At 32.8% G+C, this 20521-nt stretch overlaps 2 protein-coding genes across 3 annotated transcripts in view; one reads left to right on the forward strand and one right to left on the reverse strand.

Annotated features, from left to right (window-relative positions):
• Window positions 1-13853, reverse strand: part of Wdr81 (WD repeat domain 81) — a 29088-nt gene extending 15235 nt beyond the window's left edge. Inside the window, exons 1-7 of one of the 2 annotated variants that reach the window (XM_088223968.1) lie at window positions 13792-13853; window positions 8884-8982; window positions 7904-8088; window positions 6886-7792; window positions 4417-4600; window positions 3515-3674; window positions 1381-1505 (exon numbers count right to left, since the gene is read on the reverse strand). In XM_088223968.1, the coding sequence (XP_088080094.1) occupies window positions 1381-1505; window positions 3515-3674; window positions 4417-4600; window positions 6886-7792; window positions 7904-8005 (1478 nt within the window). In that variant the 5' untranslated portion in view covers window positions 8006-8088; window positions 8884-8982; window positions 13792-13853. Of the gene's footprint in view, window positions 1-1380; window positions 1506-3514; window positions 3675-4416; window positions 4601-6885; window positions 7793-7903; window positions 8192-8883; window positions 8983-13791 lie in introns of those variants that run through there. The other variant, XM_088223967.1, reaches the window with a different exon arrangement.
• LOC148283144 (ankyrin repeat domain-containing protein 27-like) lies at window positions 10097-13036 on the forward strand. The gene has a single exon (XM_088223969.1). The coding sequence runs from the start codon at window positions 10097-10099 to the stop codon at window positions 12968-12970; it is 2874 nt and encodes a 957-aa protein (XP_088080095.1). The 3' UTR covers window positions 12971-13036.
• Window positions 13854-20521: the final 6668 nt, after the last annotated feature.

Genomic DNA, 20521 nt, shown 5'->3' on the forward strand with positions numbered 1-20521 from the left:
TTCCTTTTGTGAAGTTGATGTATTCCAGAATGTTGTACTGGATTTGTCATCTGATTTTGTTACTAAGAGTTAATGTCCTGTGTGCAATTATGTTAGCTTGCAGAATATAATGTATTATATTAAACATAAAATGCTGAGTTGCTTTCTTTGATCGACGCTCTAGTTTTTTGGTAAAATAATTCAGCACACGTGAGTGTCATAAATCTATGGACGTTGTACTCACACATTGTATCAATTGAATTGGCATTAACTTGTTCATTATCAAAAAAAAATCCAAAATTATTTTTCAAAAATACATTTACACAATAATCTTAAAATTAAAGTCGTAAATTGTAAGCATACAACTCGTCACCAGGTTCTTATATATTGTTTCATAATTAACCTACATAATTATTTTATTTCAAAAACATTACATCATTATACCATATTTTATTATATTATTACAAATTAAAACTATCACTAATACGAAAAACTTTTTTCCATTAGCCATAATTTGAGCATACGTCTCACTCCTGTATTTAACTCACTATTCTTAATATTGTTTGGTAACATGTTACATATTTTAGGTATACTGTATTGCAGTGTCCTTTTGCCATATTTATTACAATATCGAGGAACAGCTAGCCCTTCCATACTAGTAAACCTGATGTTGTAATCATGTACCAATTTGTGTTTATACTCGGAGTGCGACGCATGGTGAATTGTACCAAAGTAGAGCCCTAACTGATAATTTATTTACAGGTTTATATATAAATGATATTTAAATATTGCATCTTTGGCGGTAAACACCTTTATGTAGTAGCAATTTGATCATTGAATTTTGCAAAGTTTGAATAAAATTAATACTAGTTTCGCTTCATGATAAATTATTATAAAATTATGAATTTTGCTATAGTGTTACTCGATTTTTTGGAGGAATTACCCTGCCTATATTTATGTCTTTTTCAATATTTAGAATAACGTCCCCTCACTAGGATGCCCCGTGCAGAGGAAAACATGTTACACTTCTATTACATTTTTAAATACGAGCCATAAACCATTACACAAAACATCAACAAGTCCATATATCACTCTTTTATCCAATTGGCTTGATCCACTACTTAATCCATGCACAACATATCTCCATTGTCTACAGTAGGTATTTTATATTGCGAGTACTTATCTTATTAATTATCCTTGTGGATAGTGAAAGTTGTCGTACATTTAAATCAAGAAGTAGACCAAGCTCTTTGAACGAATGTCTCGTTTCTCTTGGGTTGCTTTTTTAGCATATGAGGAGAGCCTTTGTGTCTTGTCTAGAAGGTTCTGCGCACACATTACCCACATTCTTTTTGCAAAACAATATTGGATTTTTTAAATGTGTAAATAAGAGCAACTTACTTGTAACCGAATGTTAGATCTATCCAGTGATGCAGAGATTCAGAAACCTGAACGCTTTCTAACGCTTCACGATGTTTGGTAATAAAGTCCTCCACACATGTTGCCCAAGCAGGCACTTCCAAATCCTGTATTAAAAAAATGTTTAAGCAAAAGGTATTCTAAAATAATATGTTGTTAATACTAACTTATTTAGACATATCATTGTGTAGTTATAAGTTGTTGTTATTTACTCCGTGTCCGGACGCTTTGTCCAGAATTGTAATATTCGTCTACCCGGGTAGATGATGATTATAATTCTGTTTATCAGGCGCCGTGGCGCAGTTGGTTAGACAGCCAACTGTGAAAATGGCGTCGCGGGTTCGATTCCCGCCAGTTGCAAAAAAATAAATCCAAGAATTTTTTTTTTCTCAATTGGTCTGGGTGTTGTGGTGTATTTTTCATTACCTCCTTCCATATCCTCTCTATCCCCTCTGCTGACAAGCCTCAAAATAAAGGCTTAGCGGGATATTTCTTTTAAAAAAAAAAACCGAATCCTGGAAGAGCATTTTTGACTCGATGACTACTTTCAGATAAAAATCCAGGAAAAGAAAATCGAGTGGAGATAGGTCTGTCTCGTCGTGTAGTGATTGGCGCATTCGCCTGCTATCCTTGAGGTCCTGAGTTCGATTTCTGGGAAGGGGGACATGAAATATTGAATTAAAAGGCAGTTTTACACTGCAATATTTCATTGTTCCTGGACTGACATTTGAAGAGTAAGACTGATCACCTCACCTTTAAGTAACAAATTATCAATACATGCTGCATTTGGTGTACCAATGCAGCGCCCTATGCACCACAGGATGCAGATAGGGAGATGATGATGATGTTATTTAGGTCAGATAATATAATGATAAAATATTTTACTAGTTTATTATTTTGGGGTAACTTCCACAACATATTTGGCAAGCAATGATAAAGCAAGAAATGAATGCGCATTTTTTGTGTTTAACAACATTTTAAAATTCCTAAGTGGTAAATTAATTTATCTATTCATTACAATGAACGGTGCATGCTTCCAATCTGCATAAATTAATTGTGATGAAAATTATCATTTATATTGCTGTAGAGGAATGAAATGAGAAAGTGAATAAATTAGAAAAATAAAAATGAATACTGATGATTATCAAAAAACAGTAGCTTTTTTTCTGTATTATTGAACCAAGTGTCTAACATTCTTATCAAAATTAAATCAACCAATATAAAGTTTGGTTTGAGAAGACATCTCAAGTGTTGTCGAGAAAATTATATTATTAGTCCGGATAATTGGAGTTTAACTGTATAATTTATTTATTTTAAATTTATTTATATATTAACATATTAAAAAAATTGTAATTATTAAGTCCTACTGAACTGCAGACTGCAGTTCGTAAGTAGGTGGTTATAATTAAGTTTCTTTATATATAATATATATACATATTATTATCTCTATAATTCCATAACATATTAAAAAAATTATTACTATGAAAAAAAAAATGTAACAGTTAGAAAATTAAAAACAAAAAACGGTAATAATAAAAACAAAAAACTTAATATAGAAAATCAAATCAATCACAATCTCTCTTTAGCCTGATTTTTTTTTAATGTTTTTAAAAAGTATTTAATGGGAGCATATTATAAATTTTAGGTATGGTGTACTCTAATGTTATTTCCCTAAACAAATTATTTATTAATTTTGGGAGAACCAGCCCATATACACTAGTGCATTTAAAGTATAAAGTACAAACCAAGACTGTGGTACGATTAATACCATAAATAAATTTACGTTTTATTAGAAACTGCACATTATTTCTGAAATACATATCACATAAACTATCTGGATGATGGGATTTCAAATTTAAATACATTCAAATTAATGAGCTGAGGCATTTGTTGGTTTGAAAATAATGTAGTTTTGTTGAACAAATCGGTAGAAAAATCCATAGGATTGTCCACAAATGCCCTCTTATCAAATAGCAGACTACGGCGCTGTCAATGTTTGAATCCTTATTTATTGTAAATAATTTTTAATTCAAAACACGAAATAACTCCAAAGGCGAAAGTCGCTATTGACAACTCGAAATGAAAATTTATGAAGTTTAATTATCAATAAACTTACCGGTAGATCTTCATGGAGGCTTTTGAAAACATTTGGGTCAGAAAAGAATTCCGGAATACATTCATCGGGTGTCCATTCCTGCATCCGCTGTATAGAACTAGGATATTCAGCAGGAACCCAGTTGTTGCGAACATTTCTACAGAGGACTTCTTTTGAAGTTCTTAAAAGAAGAAAACAAAGCATAACATGAACTAACTTTGTAGTTTCACATTTTAAATCATATCCTAATATATATATATATAACTTACATTTATTTTTATTATTTATTTACAGAAATTAACACCGGATTTTTAAATATAAATAATGAATTGAGGCAATATAATTTTGGCTCATTTAACACAAAATAAAATGGTATAGAAATCCTTTCATTTGTTTATTTTAAATACAAATTAAAATCAACAATATTTTGGGTATGTCCAAATGTTTGTAGACACGGCTGGATTTCACTCCCTGGGGAGTTATCAAGATTGAAATCTATTGCAACCGAGAGGGAAAACATTTTTGAGAAGGGAATATGGAAGTCAAGCCGTTTACAGGGCTTATGGGCAAAATGGTCAATGTTACACAGCGTGTAAAGTGGCCACTTAAACCAGCCAATGACAGGGCACTAGCCCTGTAAATGCCTAGACTTCCTTATACTCTACTCATAAATATTTTCCCTCTCTGTTTCGATACAAATTAAAATATTGAAATAGCAAATCAAATTGTAAATGACATATTGTAAAAATCAAAATAAACAAAACAAAAGTGAAATGTTATTGTCATGGTTTGGAATACATGAAATTGTTTAAAAATTGAATTATTGACACATGAAATTATTTTTTTAAATATTCAGTGTTAAATTTTAGAAGTTTGATATTATTTTTAATCGCAAATGAAATAATTTTGATAGTTGAAATTACCTTCTAGCCATGTAAACATAGTATGTGATGTCAGATAACACATCGGAAACATGATGAGGTATTTGGTGAGGGCCTGCGTGCATACCAAGATACTCCCTGCCCAGAATATCGTAAGTCATGTCCAACTGACGATCTCCTTTCGTAAGGCGGTACTTGGATTTTGTAAGATCTCGCCATTGCTTTCCTAATTTGCAAAAAACATTTTAAAAATAACTCACCACAAATAAAAATATTTTGAATGATATTTTAAGAAAGATGTAGAAATTTTTAGAGGTAGTATTTGATTGCTAATAAATGCTATAAAATAAAATCTACCGGTTAAACATCATATTTTCAGAAATCAATATATGAAAAAGTAATTACTGTATTAGCCCAATTACAATGCGATTATTTTTACTCGAAACATTTTTATAAAAAACAGTCGCGTTATATTTGAGGTTAAAGACTAGTGAATTATTCCCTTCATTCCCTGCTCCAAATATATTAGGTCGCATTATATTCAGGCATGTTGTAATATGGTATATGCTTAAAATTAAGAATAGTCCAGAAGGAGCGTTGAATCATATTTGAATACATCGGACTGTGTCCAATAACCCCCCACATTTGCCGCGCGCATTCAAAATGCCGCCGCGTAATTTTGCGCGATGGGAAAAAATATAATTATAACACAAATGTAAGGTAAAAAAAAAATCAATCTGTTGATTTCTCTAAAATTTTATTATGCACGCGGAAATATTGATTGACACAACAGAGTTGATACGTAAAGGGTCATTTAATAAGAGTAATTGAATTAATGAACTTTAAACATAAAATAAAAAACGAATTTTATTTTACATAAAACGGATATTTTTATATCATGTTAAATAATATTTTATGTTTTAAAGATAATGTCGGTCAAATGTCCACCCGAGTTGTTTAATCCGAGGTCCAATTTTCATTAATTCTCTCATTAGATGAGCTAAGTAGGGTAAAAAAATTTACTACACTGGTAACACTGACGAAATATCCATTTTGTTTCTTCGACAATCTGACAGATGGAAAAATAATTAAATTTTTAAGTAATGCATTTGCTACATACACATTCATTTGCTAATTACTAATTACACATGAAATGTGATTCCATCCTGTTTCTTTAAGATCCTAGCAGTATTTCTACATTTCAAAAGGACACGGCATAGTTGAATTCAAATCAGGAGTTGTGTACTGAGCGACATCTACAAGGAAACTAATGGGTCAAAACGTAAACCTGCTCATTTATGAATAGTTTAGTCGCCTTCTGTTTGATGTGCGTATGGGGTTTCTTGACTATTCTTAATTCTATGGGTATATGTTTCAAGTTATGATTATCACTTTCTAAACTTTTGAACATGATCAGTTTACATTTATAATTCAATCGGCATTCTGTGCCAAGTGGGAAAATGACATAAATTTCTATTTATCGCCTCTAATTTAATAATAACATAGCAAAACATCTTTTTTATAAATCTACACAAAAATAGTTTTTTTAAATAATAAATAATTACTTTTTTGTCTATGGAAACAATTACTTCACATATTTACTATTTAGAAATTCCACCAGTCACTAAACATTGTCTCACTAGTAACATTTTTTTTACAACATTTATTAGACATTTATTTTATTAAAACATAAGCGTTCAATATTACATACTTTGCAACACAAAAAAATTACATTCATATTGAGTAGTTTGGCATAAATTTGTCTTCAAATGCACAAAGGTAGAAGAAGGGATTTTCCAGTGTCCCACCAGTGACATTCATTCAAATAATAATTACACTGAACATATTGACTGTTTGGCTTTTTTTTTAAAAGTATAATAAAATGGTTGTTTATTTTGCTCAATTTTTTTAAACCTATTGCATGAATTCTGATGACATAGTTACAACTCAAAATTGATCAAATTCCGGAGTCAAATGTCTCACCAGTCACAAAGGAATGCCCCAAAATTTCAAGCTAATTAAGTTTTAAGACTGCCATGAAAAATCCCTCTGCAAATGGTGCTGTAATGTCATGTTACAGTAATCAAAAGACGAGATATGATTAAATACAGGTATTTAAAACAATTAAACCCATATACATTTATACGGTTTTAAAATCTATTTTGCAAAATTTATAAAAATAATCATGTAAGCCTGTTACAGCAAAATACGACTTCATTATTTTTTTTAAACTAGAGAGTTATATCAAGTCTTGTACTCTATGTAGACTTGTGTGATATCATAGCCACACAAGGTTAGTGAAACATGTCGTTGCAAGGTTTCACCGTCATTTTGGAATGAAATGATCTGATTATTATTTATTAACACGCCCATATTGGAATATCAAAATGGAGGGATGGAAGTGTATCGTACACCTAGTGCCAGTATTCCTGTACATGAAATGTACTTGAAGGGCAGCCTCTATGGTTTGATGGCAGCCACCAAAACATGAAAAGAAATAATAATAATTACCACATCGAGAAGAAAAGTCGGTGACCCACGGAACCACGTGATGGGCTACAGGATCTCCCGAACGGCGCCCGGAGAGGACATTGAGATGAATGAGATAGTCCAAGTTAGAGATACGACCCTTCACCCACAAGTGGCACAATTTCTCCAATGTACACAAATCTTCTCTCTCGAGACTCTCACGCCCGCGGGATTCCACCCAACCCTTCCCTTTGGTACTCTGCTGATCGGTCGCCCTGACTTTACTATACTCCGAGATATCCTCCCAGTCAACTGTGTGCAAACTGCAATTTATCTGTGGCGACACTTGAATCCATAGATTTTCCTTCACGTAGATGTCTTCTAGCTTGACTTCCCCGAAGTTCACCCCTCTATTGTACATAGATCTCATCAGTTGCAGAAGTTGGTAGATTATAAAAAGATTCCTCGAGTAATTAACCTCTAAAAGCACAGGGCTAAAGAACAAACAGTCTTGTAAAGTGTGGCTGAAGTGGAAGTGGTGAATCAAATACAAACATTTATCCATGTCAATAGCGCATATCACAGGTAAAATATTGGAATGTGTATCGTAAACTTTAGTGGCGTGCTTTCCGGAAACCACTTCCGAAGTCTGACAGTTGGGGTCGGCGGGATCGACGCTTATTTTAATTATATTGCAACCGTATAACCTCGATACAACTTCATTTAATATGTTATCATAGTCGACCACATTTACGGTAGTCTGTTCTTTCGTTGATTGCGAGTTGTGATTGACGCAATGTTTCTTAAAAGATTCTTTCCAAAGATTCCTATGGTTTGTTTGGGACACATATGACAGAAGTTGGGAAAATGAAAGAGGGGTATCATTTTTTCCAGTGCTCAATTTTGATCTAGGGAGAGGTAGTACTTTACTTTTTCTTTTCGGAAACACCTGAAATATGCGAAAAAATGTACAAAATATTGTTACAGTTATTTTGAAGGTAGTTTTGGGGGGAATTCAAAAACACCTCACAAATATCTAAATATTATTTATTATATTTACCCGTATCACTATCTTCGTCCATGGCGGTACAGGATTGCCATCAACCTGCCAGACACGATCGTATATTTTCTTTTGGTCATATTCCAATTTTTTGCACTTCATTAACTTCTTTAACCATGAGTAAGGTACAACAGCAATGAAGGTGTCATCTTTTTGCGTTGCTTTAACATTCTTTCCACATATACCTAATTCATTTATAATGTTATCCATATAAATTGAAAAGCAAAACGGAATCGTAGTAATAAGCAGTAATAATAATCCTATTTGACAAATTGTCCAAATGTCAGTGATTAGAAGCATAGATATCGTAAACCGTAACCACAGATATGTTTTTATGATTTATAGTGTTGTGAAATATTTAAATCACAATTAATTAAGTAAATTTTAAATATCAATGTATATGTTCCTTATCAAATAGAACTTAATATTCTGTTCATATTGTATTTTATAACATTATGTACCTAGCTGCTTTAAACCTTTAATTGTATTTCTTTAGCTTATTTAAAAAAATAGAAATATATATATATTGCTTTAATTTTTTTAAAACCAACTTAACTTAAAACACAGTTCTATATTTTACTACAGTATATTATATATTTTTTTTAAATTTATGTTGTTAATACACTCATCTTTTTATTTTTATACCAACTATACTTCTTAACACTGTTCCTTTATTTTGTTCCTTTATTTTATTTCTTTATATTGTGTTTTTTTTTTAAATCTATGCTGTTTATATACTCATCTTCTTTTTTTATACCAACTTTACTTCTTAACACCGTTCTATCTTTTGTTGCTTTATATTGTATTTTTTAAATTTAATGTTGTTTATATACTTATATTTTGCAAAATTTTCATGTATGTAAAAGCCTTATGGGCGTGAAAAAATAATAAAATAAAATAAAATAAAAAAAAAATAAATACATTAAAACTTGAATCTTCTCATTTTGTTAGATGTGTAATTTAAATTCGATATTACCTACCTTTATACTTTACATTTGCCTTATTTGGTACCGGTACCGTGGCGCAGTTGGTTAGACGTCTGACTGTAAAACTGCCGTCGCGGGTTCGATTCTCGACAACTGCAAAAAATAAATCCAAGCAATATTTTTAAGAAAAAGTGTTAAAGTGTATTTTTCATAACTTCCTTCCACATTGCTTCGTTCACACCTTCTGACAAGCCTCTAAAATAGAGACTTGTGGGTTATTTCTTTAAAAATAAAAAAACGAGCTAATGAATTCTCACATTCCTTTAGTATGCTTGAGTTCGTATTGAGATCAGCAAAATATTTTGAATCAACATTTTCACAAAATTTTTTCAATCCTCATTGGTTAGGAGTCAGTTAGAAAATATTTTTATATTTTAAATTTGGTCACCTTTATGTACTACCCATTGTAACAAAATTGTAAAAATCCATCATAAATTTCCCAGGTTAATAAATTTCAAACTGCATTTACCCCGAGTAAATATAATCTATCATCTTCTCTTACGTACATGGAATTTACTTAAGATTTCTGAGTGTTTTTTTTATAAAGTTCTAAATAATCTTTTTTATCCCTGATTTGGTAAAATGTATGTATTTTAATGAGTCTGATAAAACAATGAGGCATCATATTTATTTCAGATATATTAATATATCTAATGATTTGAATTTGCACATTAATTCTCTGTTCACGAGAATTCACTCTCCCGGGAAGAAACACGCAGATGACCATAAAATAAATGTATTTTTTGCTATGACTTAATCGAATTTCAAGAACCAATTATTCATGAAAAAAAATAATACAAATTGAGTATCTTGTATTTTTATTTGTTTTTTTTTTCATTTTGAATTGTATTTTTACACTTGTTAATTGTTAATTGTTTATAACCTCTGTATATGTAAAAGCCTTTTGTGCGTTAATAAATAAATAAACATTAATTCAATTACTAATTCATTCGAATGAATTACTGCACTCGGACTTTCACTCGAATGAATTTAGTAATCGAATGCATTACATTTTTACATCTCTAATTATAAATATCTGACTGAGTTTTGACAGTCTTAGAATGTAACTAAGGTATTAAGTTGTTTTGGTGTTGTTTTGTTTATAAGAATTACTTAAAATTGACAATGAATGATTGCTATATTTTTTAGTGTTATGTGGAGAAATGAATACAGTTTTTACCAATCAAATTGATAATTTTGTCTGACAATGGACACTACTTATGATGAAGACCTATCCCAAAATCCATTCTTCACCGAATTTAGAAATGAACATCCGGAGCTGCTCGAACAATGCATAGCCAATGGGTGGTTGTTATGTGTCCCGAGAGCGGGAACAGTTTTATCTCACATTTTTACATTACAAGATTTCCTTGGACACATTCTAATTTCCAATGAGGATCTCCCAGAAACTCATTTTATAACCCTTACGGAGAAGTCTGTCCGAGTCATTAGCAAAGTCATCTCCATTGATCAAAATAATGCGGGATTACCAGTGGAAATACATATTTTATTTGAAGAAACTTTCTACACTTCTGATCACATGAAATACAAAGTTTGGTGTATCGAATATCCCTTGGAGTCAGAATTCCAACTGAAAGCCATTAATGTATCTCGCTGTATAACATTGACAACATTAAGGGACTGCATAGATTTTCTTTGGGCAGAGAGCTCAGGAAAAGATGTTCTAGAGAGCATAGACGCTAATATAGCAGATTTTAAAAAGAGTTTCACACAAAAACATCTCCTTACTCTTAACGCTGTCAAAGATCTAGTCGGTTCTCTTTATACATGTTGTTTACAAAAAGCCTTCACTAATAGAAGACTTAAAGAACGGTGTCTTGATTGTAAAAATATAATGGATAACGTGAAGTTGGCTATCGAAAGTTACATGCTTCACGGAATATACGAAGAATTATTCCAAACTATTTGCGCCTGTTCGGCGTATGAAGATTCGAGCCTAAATAAAATAATTAGAAATTTATCGGATATACAACTTCGTGATTTAGACATAACCCAAGAATTTAATGAAACAATTCCAACGGCTAAAAGAAATCTATCTCTTATACAAAGTTTCAGTACCATTTTAGGAAAAGTCGGCTGTATTCGAAAAACAATATCAGCCATAAAAAAATCATCCAGCGATGTAAAAACGAATTATAAATCTTATGTAACTTCTGACGAGTTACTCCCAATTTTAGTGTTCTTAGTAGTTAAATGTGGATTACCAAATTGGTACGCTCATTTGAATTTCATTAAACACTTTAGATTCAGTGTCAATTCTTATTGTCAGTCGGATGAAATCAGCTTTTGTATTTCTACTTTGGAAGCCGTCATCGAACACATCAAACTGGGAATTTTCAATTCTTGTCCCTGTCCTGAATCTCAGTGTTCTTTCGATGAAGAGTATGTCGATGAAAATTTTGAAATGGTTTCCAATTGTAATCGAAAACACAGCATTTTAGATTCTAACAATCAAGACAATACTGAAAGTCTACCATTTCTGTTTGAACAGGTTAGATTGTCAAATTTTGATAAAGTCAAACAAATATTGGAAGAAAACAAATTGACAAAAGTTCAAAAAACCGGCATTGACGATTCTTCTAATGAAAGTGGAACAACTTTTTCCTTGGAAGAAGTTTTAAATGAAGACAATTTTGAAAAACCATCAGCCCTCTGCCATCCCTTGTGTACGTGTCATAAGTGTTCTCGAATTTTTACACATAACCTGTTAAGATCGACTCCGACAGTTTTTTCTTGCGACGAACATGGGTTTACAGTATTACACATAGCTTCTATCTATGGAAAGCCGCACATTGTTGATTTGGCCTTGGAAATGGGAGCCAAGGTAGATAGTACAGATTACAATGGATCCACACCCCTTCATTATGCCGCATCTAGAGGACATCAAAATGCCCTTCTACTGCTTCTTCACGCCGGAGCCGAAATCAACAAACAAAATATGGATAAAAATACTCCCTTGCATTTAGCTTCCAATAATGGTCATGAATGCTGTGTAAAAGCAATTGTTTATTTTAATGAACAGTGCAAAACTAATTTAAAATTGGATATTGGAAATGATTGCGGTGACACTCCGATAAATTTGGCTTCCAAATGGGGCTACGAAGGAATAGTCCGTCTTCTCTTAGACTATGGAGCTGATCCTTGGGTAGTAAATAACAAGGGAAAAACTGCCATCAATTCTGCGCATAGCAGTCAAATAACTAAACTCTTCAATTATTATTCTCTTAATATGTCCGAGTATGTTAATGTCAACATTTGTCAGAACGGAAACCCCAAAATGAATTCCATTGTTGGATCAAAATCGGACGTAACATTGTTGGATTTGAATGACAGTAACGAAACATTTCATCCAACATTTAAAAAAAGCAATATGAAAATTTCAAAAGTCAGATCCAAACCGGTTTCTACAAATGCTATTCGACATATTGAAAGACTTTTCCGTGCTATAGCATATGGCGACAGTAAATTAGCATGTTTTTACATGAATATCAATTTGAATGATTCAGAAAAAACAAACTCCAAAACTGATGAGTTTCAAAATGATCTTTGTCATCCTTTATGCAGCTGTCAAAAGTGTAATAAATTCAAATCAATTGTGAAGAATGATTATTTTGACATTAATATGTGTAACTCGCAAGGTGAAACAGCACTACATATTGCTGTAAAACATGGCAGAATAGAAATATGTGAAGTTTTGTTGGACAATGGGGCCATTCCCAATGCTCAGAACAAAAATGGTACTACGCCGCTGCACATTGCCGCTAAAGAAAACAAATCGGAACCTGCCCAATTATTAATAAAATTCTGCAATGATGTCGATGTGAAGGACTCTGTTGGCAACACGCCCCTTCATTTAGCATGTGTGGCGGGTAACGAAGACATTGTAAAAATTATACTTAATGTCTCTCCGTACAAAGATATATATAATTTTTCTGGCAAGACCGCTTTGGATGAAGCGAGAGATCAAATGTTTTTGACTATTATATCGCTTCTGGAAGATAGTTCCGGAAAATTTACATCGAACGCCGATTTAAATCGAACATATTCCAACAATAACTAATTTATTTATTTTTTCTTGCTGATATCTTGTAAATCATAACCAATGACAATATAAATTTTTAAGCAAGACTGAGAGATAATTAGTTTTATCTCTAGTATATTATTTTTACAAGTATTTAGTGTTATTAATGTATGCCATGGTTACTTTTAAACTGGTAAATATCTCAAATATCCTTAATTTTATTCTGTTTGGCCAAATTTTAAAAAACAATTAGGTTCCAAAACCTAAATCTTATTTTCCAAGTATTCATTATTCCATTATTGCGACAAATTGTGTACTTGGCATCATTATTTATTTAATCACTTAGCACAGTTATGATAAACTCACCAACACAAAAATAAATACTATCATATTTTTTATAACTATTTATTACTATATTATTTTATACTTATCTTAATTAGAACACACTGACTTTACATTGTTCTGTCTCATGATACAATGTCTATTGTCAAAGACAGTCCGTTAATTGATAAATATTTTTATTTATTGTAGTCAGTTTTTTTACTTTTTTTTTTTTTGCATTACTTCTGTAAGTGCATGCGCTAATAACTTGATATCTACTATGTAAACATTTTCTGTACTAAATATTGCAAATATTTATTAAATGAAACTGGATATACTTTAAAAATATGTCTACATTTCAAAACACTTTAAAACCCTTAAATACTTCATATTGAAATTAATATCTTAGACACGTTTTATGATTCAATCTCACACTTGTTTGTAACATTTTTTTAAAATAAGAATTTGTAAAATATATATTGTATTCATAAAAAGACAAGATGTTCTGATATCAAATATCTTTTTATACTATTAAGTACCTCAAATATTATTGAAAACTGTTCAGGGATAAATCACTAATAACTAATCTAACTGCCCGAGAGTTGTCTCGTAGCATCGACAGTGGACGGTTGTGTGTTTTGTTATCAGCGCGTACAATTTTGTGTGAATAACAATATTTCTTCGGTGCATTGTACTGGATTAGTCAAGTTATAACTCGACATCGAGGGAGGAGCGTTTGACAAGTTTTCGATTTTTGATTATTATTTATTTTTATTTAATTTCTGTGACTGCGTTCTTTTTCGCATTTCGTTGTTTTAGGCTTAAGTATGGAGGATCCTGGGGATCCTCCTGATCTTGAGCATAGAAAAAGACCCAGGGCACCCAGTTCCCCTGATTTGCAACCATGCAAACTTCCTTTCCCTGCTCCCGACCTTTCCTCTCCATCATTTACCTATTCGGATAATGCTTCTGGCCCATTCTTGGTGTTCGTTCAATACCAAGAATCTTCAAAACCCCTTCATCCTATCACTTTTGGTAAACTTTTATATACCAACAAAATTAGTAACATTATATTAGGAGGTGTGAGAGTGGAAAACAAATTTAAAATTTCCTTGACATTTAAGACTGCCGTTGCAGCAAACAATTTTTTAACATCAAACTTTGTCGTTACTAACTCCCTGAAAGCCTATGTACCGTCATTTAAAGTAACCAAATTAGGAATTGTAAAAAGTGTGTCCACAGATCTTACAATTGAAGAAATTATTGAGTCAATCGAGGTCCCTTATGGATGTGGTAAGGTAATTAAGGCTCGACGTCTTAATTATAAAGATAAATCTTGTGAAACTGTGACATGGAAACCATCTCAGTCGATTGTTTTGACTTTCGAGGGGCAAACATTACCCAATAACGTTTATTTGTTTCATAATTCTTTAAAAGTGGAGCAATATATTTTTCCAACTATTTTATGTTTTCAATGTTGCCGCTTTGGCCACACGAAAACACAATGCCGATCGATCACTAGGTGTTACAAATGTGGGGAATCTCACCTCGGAGAAGTATGCCAGACTGAAAACATTAAATGCGTAAATTGCAATGGCTCGCACAGTGCCTCTAGTTTTTCATGCCCAGAACTGACTCGACAAAAGAATATAAAGCATACAATGGCCGCTGGTAATGTGACGTACAAGGAAGCTTCCAATTTACATCCCACATCTACCATTAGCTATGCGGAAAAAACTTCCAAAATATTAAACGCGTTTCAACTCCCATCACAATGGTTTCGCCTCCTATAAAGTCTACTGCTGTAAATTCAAGACATGTTCAGGCATGGAATTCAAAGGAACATGAATCACTTCTCTCTTATCGGAATGGACAGGCGTCCAATCCTGCGGATGGCTGTGCTCTTCAAAATAATGCTTATTCCCAAAACAATTCATCGAATTCAACATCATCAGAACTTGTTCCATCAAATATTTCTAGTCTAATTGATTCTATTGCTAAACTTCTACTTACTTTGATATCAAATCCTAATTCATATCAACCGTCCAACGCTGCTTCATTTATTCCTATAATTAACTCTCTAATTTATAATATTAAAAATGGCGGTGAAGTGGATACTTAAGTCAAAACAATTTACTATTTTACAATGGAACAGCAGAAGTGCTGTTTCAAACAAATCCGAAATTATATCATTACTTCAAGAACATAATGTTGACATAGCTGCAATTTCAGAAACATGGCTTCCACCAAATTTCACTTTTAATATCCCTGGCTATAAGACGGTTCGACACGATCGTCTTGATGGTAGAGGGGGAACAGCATTATTGATTAAATCAGAAATTTCGTTCACTCACATCACCATACCAACACACATAAATTACCAAGTTGTTGCAATAGATATATCGGGAATCTCTTTTGTTTCTATATATATCCCTCCAAAAATGCATTTTGATAGTTCGTACTTCGATTCTATTACTACAAAGCTCTCATCTTCGTTTATTCTTTTGGGGGATTTTAACGCCCATTCAATTTCATGGGGATGTAATTCTTCAGATTCTAGTGGTAGAGCTATCTTAGACTTTACGAATAGCCTTAACTTATGCATAATTAACGATGGGTCACCTACCCGTCTTGCCCCCCCCACACAGAATCAAAACGCAGTCGACCTATCTATTTGCACGTCGGACTTAGCGGGATTAATTAAATGGTCGGTTTTAGACGACTCACACTCAAGTGACCATTTTCCAATTATTCTTGCTTTCGAACGAACCTTACACTCAATTTATCTGAACCGACAGCCAAGAGGTTACGATCTGAGACAGGTTGATTGGAAAGATTTTGAAACTGCCTTGGAAGCGGCTAGCTTTCCTTTTTTTGAACTCGAAGATACAAACTCAATGCTATCATTTATAACTAATGAAGTCTACTCAGTTGCAGATAAACTTATCCCCAAGAAAACGGCAAAACGTAAGCAAGTTAAGTGTCCCCCTTGGTGGGATGATGAGTGTACTTCAATAGTTTCTGATAGGAAAAAAGCGATGCGTGAGTATAGGTATAACATGTCTTTGGGTAATTTTTTAGAACTGAAGAGACTTCAAGCATTAGCTAAAAGAACTCTTCAGCGCAAAAAACGTCAAGGTTGGCGTGAGTTTTGTTCCTCACTCTCACCAGAAACACCTGTTTCTCAAATTTGGAGTGCTGTACGTCGATTCAAAGGGTGCTTATCATCATTGTCTAGCTCTTCTACTGATTGGATTGAAGATTTTGTAAATAAACTAGCTCCCCCGTACGTTCCTCAAGAATGTGAAGTATTTTCGGAAGCACAAAAAGTTGTGTCACCAAGTTGGCTTTCTCAGAGATTTACTCTGGAAGAAATGTCTTTAGCTATCAGTCATGCACGAGACTCTACTCCTGGTATAGATCTTATTTCTTATCAAATGATAAGACACTTCCCACATTCCTTTCGCGTTGAACTTCTCAAATTATATAATAATGTTCTCGATTCTTCTGTGGTCCCAATAAAATGGAGACAACAACTTATTATTCCAATTTTGAAACCTGGTAAGTGTTCATCAAAAGGCTCTTCATATCGCCCTATTGCGTTATCTTGTTGTATGCTGAAAATTCTAGAATACATGATAAAGGCTCGAGTAGAATGGCATGTTGAAACTGAACGCCTCCTTCCCTACTCTCAGTTCGGCTTCAGGAAAGCAAAGTCTTGTCTAGATAACATTGCTTTACTATACGTGGATATACAATCTGCAAAGACATCACAAATGTGCACTATTGCGTGTTTTGTAGACATAGCAAGTGCATATGACAACGTTAACCTCCCTTTTCTGGAAAGAAAGCTTTGTACGTCAGGTATTCCAAAAAAATTATCACGTATAATATTCAATATGCTTTCCCAGAGAGAGCTAGTAGTTGAAACCCCTACTGGTAAGATTATGCGTACTGTTTATAAGGGCCTACCACAAGGCTCAGTTCTTAGCCCTTTGCTGTTTAACATATATACTATAGACCTACATAGTTCCCTCCCAAGTATGAGCAAAATTTTACAATATGCTGACGATTTTGTTATTTATCTCCACCATAAAAACATAACGCAGGGTGCGATCGAAATGGAGACAATAATGCATTATCTAGAGTTGTGGCTGAGCAGTAATTATTTAGAAGTTGCTCCCTCAAAAAGTCAATTAGTAATATTTTCCAATAAACATAAAATACCGGATATATGCATCAAACTTCAGGAAATACCGATCCCAATTAAGCAGTCAGTGAAATTCTTGGGTATGACTATCCATAGGAAATTATCATGGAATATACACATAGAAGAGGTTGTCGCAAAGTGCGAGAGGAACCTTAACATTCTTCGAGCCGTGTCTCGAGTGTGGTGGGGGGCTCACCCATCGACCTTAAAAATGTTGTATAAAGCATTGATTCGTAGTCATCTCGATTATGGCAGTTATTTTTTTGACCCTTTGCCAAAATATCAATTGAAAAAATTAGACCAAATTCAGTCAAAGAGTTTACGTTTAATTTTAGGAGCGATGAGGTCCTCACCTATTGTATCTCTACAGGTAGAAACTGGTGAAATGCCATTGTTGCTGCGCAGGAAATATCTTGCAATAAAATTTGTTTTGAAACGAATTGAATTTGAGGATCATCCTTTGATAAAATCCTTGTCAATTCTAGCTCAAAAGATGACAAATGAAACAAACGCTCGCAGATCTATTCCTTTATTGTGTTCGTCCATGCAGTATATTCAGTCAGTATTTACAATTTACCCCAGGGACAACTTGCCAATATTTTCTACTCCATTTAAAGCACTAATATTTTCCTCTCAAATAGAAGAACATATAAGTATTGATAAATCATTTGCTCGATTGAATCACCAAGGTAATAACCAAACATTCTTGGCGAATATAGAAGAAAAATGGCCTGGTTCCACATTTATATTTACTGATGGATCTAAAACAGCCCAAGGTTGTGGTGCGGCATTTTATATTCCAACTTTTCAATTAAGTAGACTTTTCATACTGCCTTCCGATTCCTCAGTTTTTACTGCCGAGTGCATTGCACTAAAAGAGGCTTTAATGGAAGTTATACACCTTGAGATTCCTATGTCAATAATATTTACTGATTCCCTAAGTCTGATCAAAAAGTTGAAATCTGGAATTTATGGTAGTAATGATGGACTAATTTGCGAAATGAAATATCTTATATTTTTTGCGTTCGAGAGAAATTTTAAGGTGACCTTATGTTGGATTCCTTCGCATATCGGAATTTCTGGAAATGAAAGAGTTGATCACCTAGCAAAGGAAGCATGCCTTCATGGAAGCATCCCGCACTCCTTTAGTCGTCCTACTGACGATTGTTTACCAACTATAATTAATAAAATCAGATCTGAGTGGACAATTTTCTGGCAGAATTCCTCGACTGGGTTGTTTTATAAGAGTATTCAATGCTCCATCCCCGTTACACCATGGTTTGAAATCGAAAAGCAATCAAAATTGAACATCTCTTTAATATCAAGAATGAGAATAGGACATTGTCTCGTTGCCTCGCATTTATCGAGAATAGGTGTCTTTACTTCGGCAATGTGTCTTTGTGAAAATGACGATGAGACATTAGATCATCTGTTTTTTGACTGTCCCCTCTTCGAAAGAAGTGAATTCCTTCAAAATATATGTGAAGAATATAATACGTTCCCTCTTAACGTAAAATTTTTACTAGCCCAGAATGATTTGGATACTTATTTACTTCTGACTAAATTCTTAAGGACAAATGATAAAAATATTTGAATTTGTTAAATATTATTTGCATAATTTAATTAATAAGTCTAATTGAATGTCCCTCTTTACTTTTGGCCCGAAATTTCATTTTATGTTTACGTTTACTTTATACAGTAATAATATTTTATTGTCACAACTCTTTCATACTGATTTTAACTACCTCACATTATATTATATTTTTTCGTGGGTATGGGTTTTTTTTTTGTCGTTCACTGAAGCGTATATTCTTTAAATTTATTTTTCTTGTTTCTAAGAGCCAAAATCACTCGCAAACGAGTGGAGGCGTATAAAAAAAAAAAAAAAAAAAATCTAACTGCCCTTCTTTCAACCCCTTTCTTGCATTTACTTAACTTGCCTACTTCCCCTCCCTACCCTTTCTTTTATTTTTCTTGAAATTTACTCAACGAAAAAAGTGTATAATATCGTCGTTGCGCCGGCAGTATCTGTTAAGTAACATATGAAAAATTGTTCAGGAGATTATTAATAAAACAATACAATTTTATTTTAAAAAAATATTGAAGTATATTTTGTTGAGATTGTGTAATCTTAATGAGATGAAAAAGAAAGTTCAATCAACAGGTATTGCCGGCGCAACGACAATATGATCTGTATTTGTTATGGATTTTTTTTTATTGTTGAATATAAATCTTGACCTATTTGTTTTTCGTGTTTAATGTTATTGGTTCAGTTTATATTCTGTGGTTGTTTGGATAGAATTCCTATACCTATACTAATAAACATGCTGAAAAATGCCACTAGAATATATTTAAAAAAATAAGCAGGCAATTTTACACTGTTACATTTACCATTGTATCCTCATTAGGAAGTTCAGTGGTTTTTTAAAATTATTATTTGTTAATAGACTCAAACTAAACTGAAAATAGTTGATTTTTATTTTTATGTATCGATTACCATCGCCATGATTTTTTTAAATTTTGTCATTACTCCGCCCATGACATCACAAGTTCTAGTTGGTGAGTTCCGCTGGTTCGTGGGTTGGCTTCCCGGAAACCGGAAATCTATCACAACACTCAATATTATTGGTTGATACTGAAATACTTGTGACGGAGTTCAAAGTACCATATTTTTCTGACCATAAGATGCACTTTTTTACTCTGGAAATACAACCAAAAATTGGGGTGCGTCTTATGGTCTGATGTGTCTTATCGTCAGAAATACAGCAAAATACAGCAGTTCATTTTCATTAATTTTTTCCTACATTTTTGAGAAACTTCGCTCTAATTTTTGCTGCATGGATGAAAACATTTTTTATAATTCAATTCCAATTTCCCGTAGCACTGAACTTCCTCATTCTTTCCATGATAAAAAAATCCATACATGCAAATTCTTACGCTGAAATGTACACTATCAACATCTAAATTGTCATGAAAATTCTAATGAAATTGATAATGTCATTCCGATTTAAATTATTTTGTATGATTTAATTTGTCGAGGTAATCAAATAAAGCCTTTT

The sequence above is a fragment of the Micrasema longulum genome, unplaced genomic scaffold (assembly GCF_059751315.1).
Source record: "Micrasema longulum isolate JH-2025_06_02 unplaced genomic scaffold, ASM5975131v1 h1tg000260l, whole genome shotgun sequence".
In the NCBI taxonomy this organism is placed as follows: domain Eukaryota; kingdom Metazoa; phylum Arthropoda; class Insecta; order Trichoptera; family Brachycentridae; genus Micrasema; species Micrasema longulum.

Bases quoted from the DNA above. Each gene is read 5' to 3' on its own strand.
- LOC148283144 (XM_088223969.1), top strand. From the start codon at position 10,097: ATGGACACTACTTATGATGAAGACCTATCCCAAAATCCATTCTTCACC.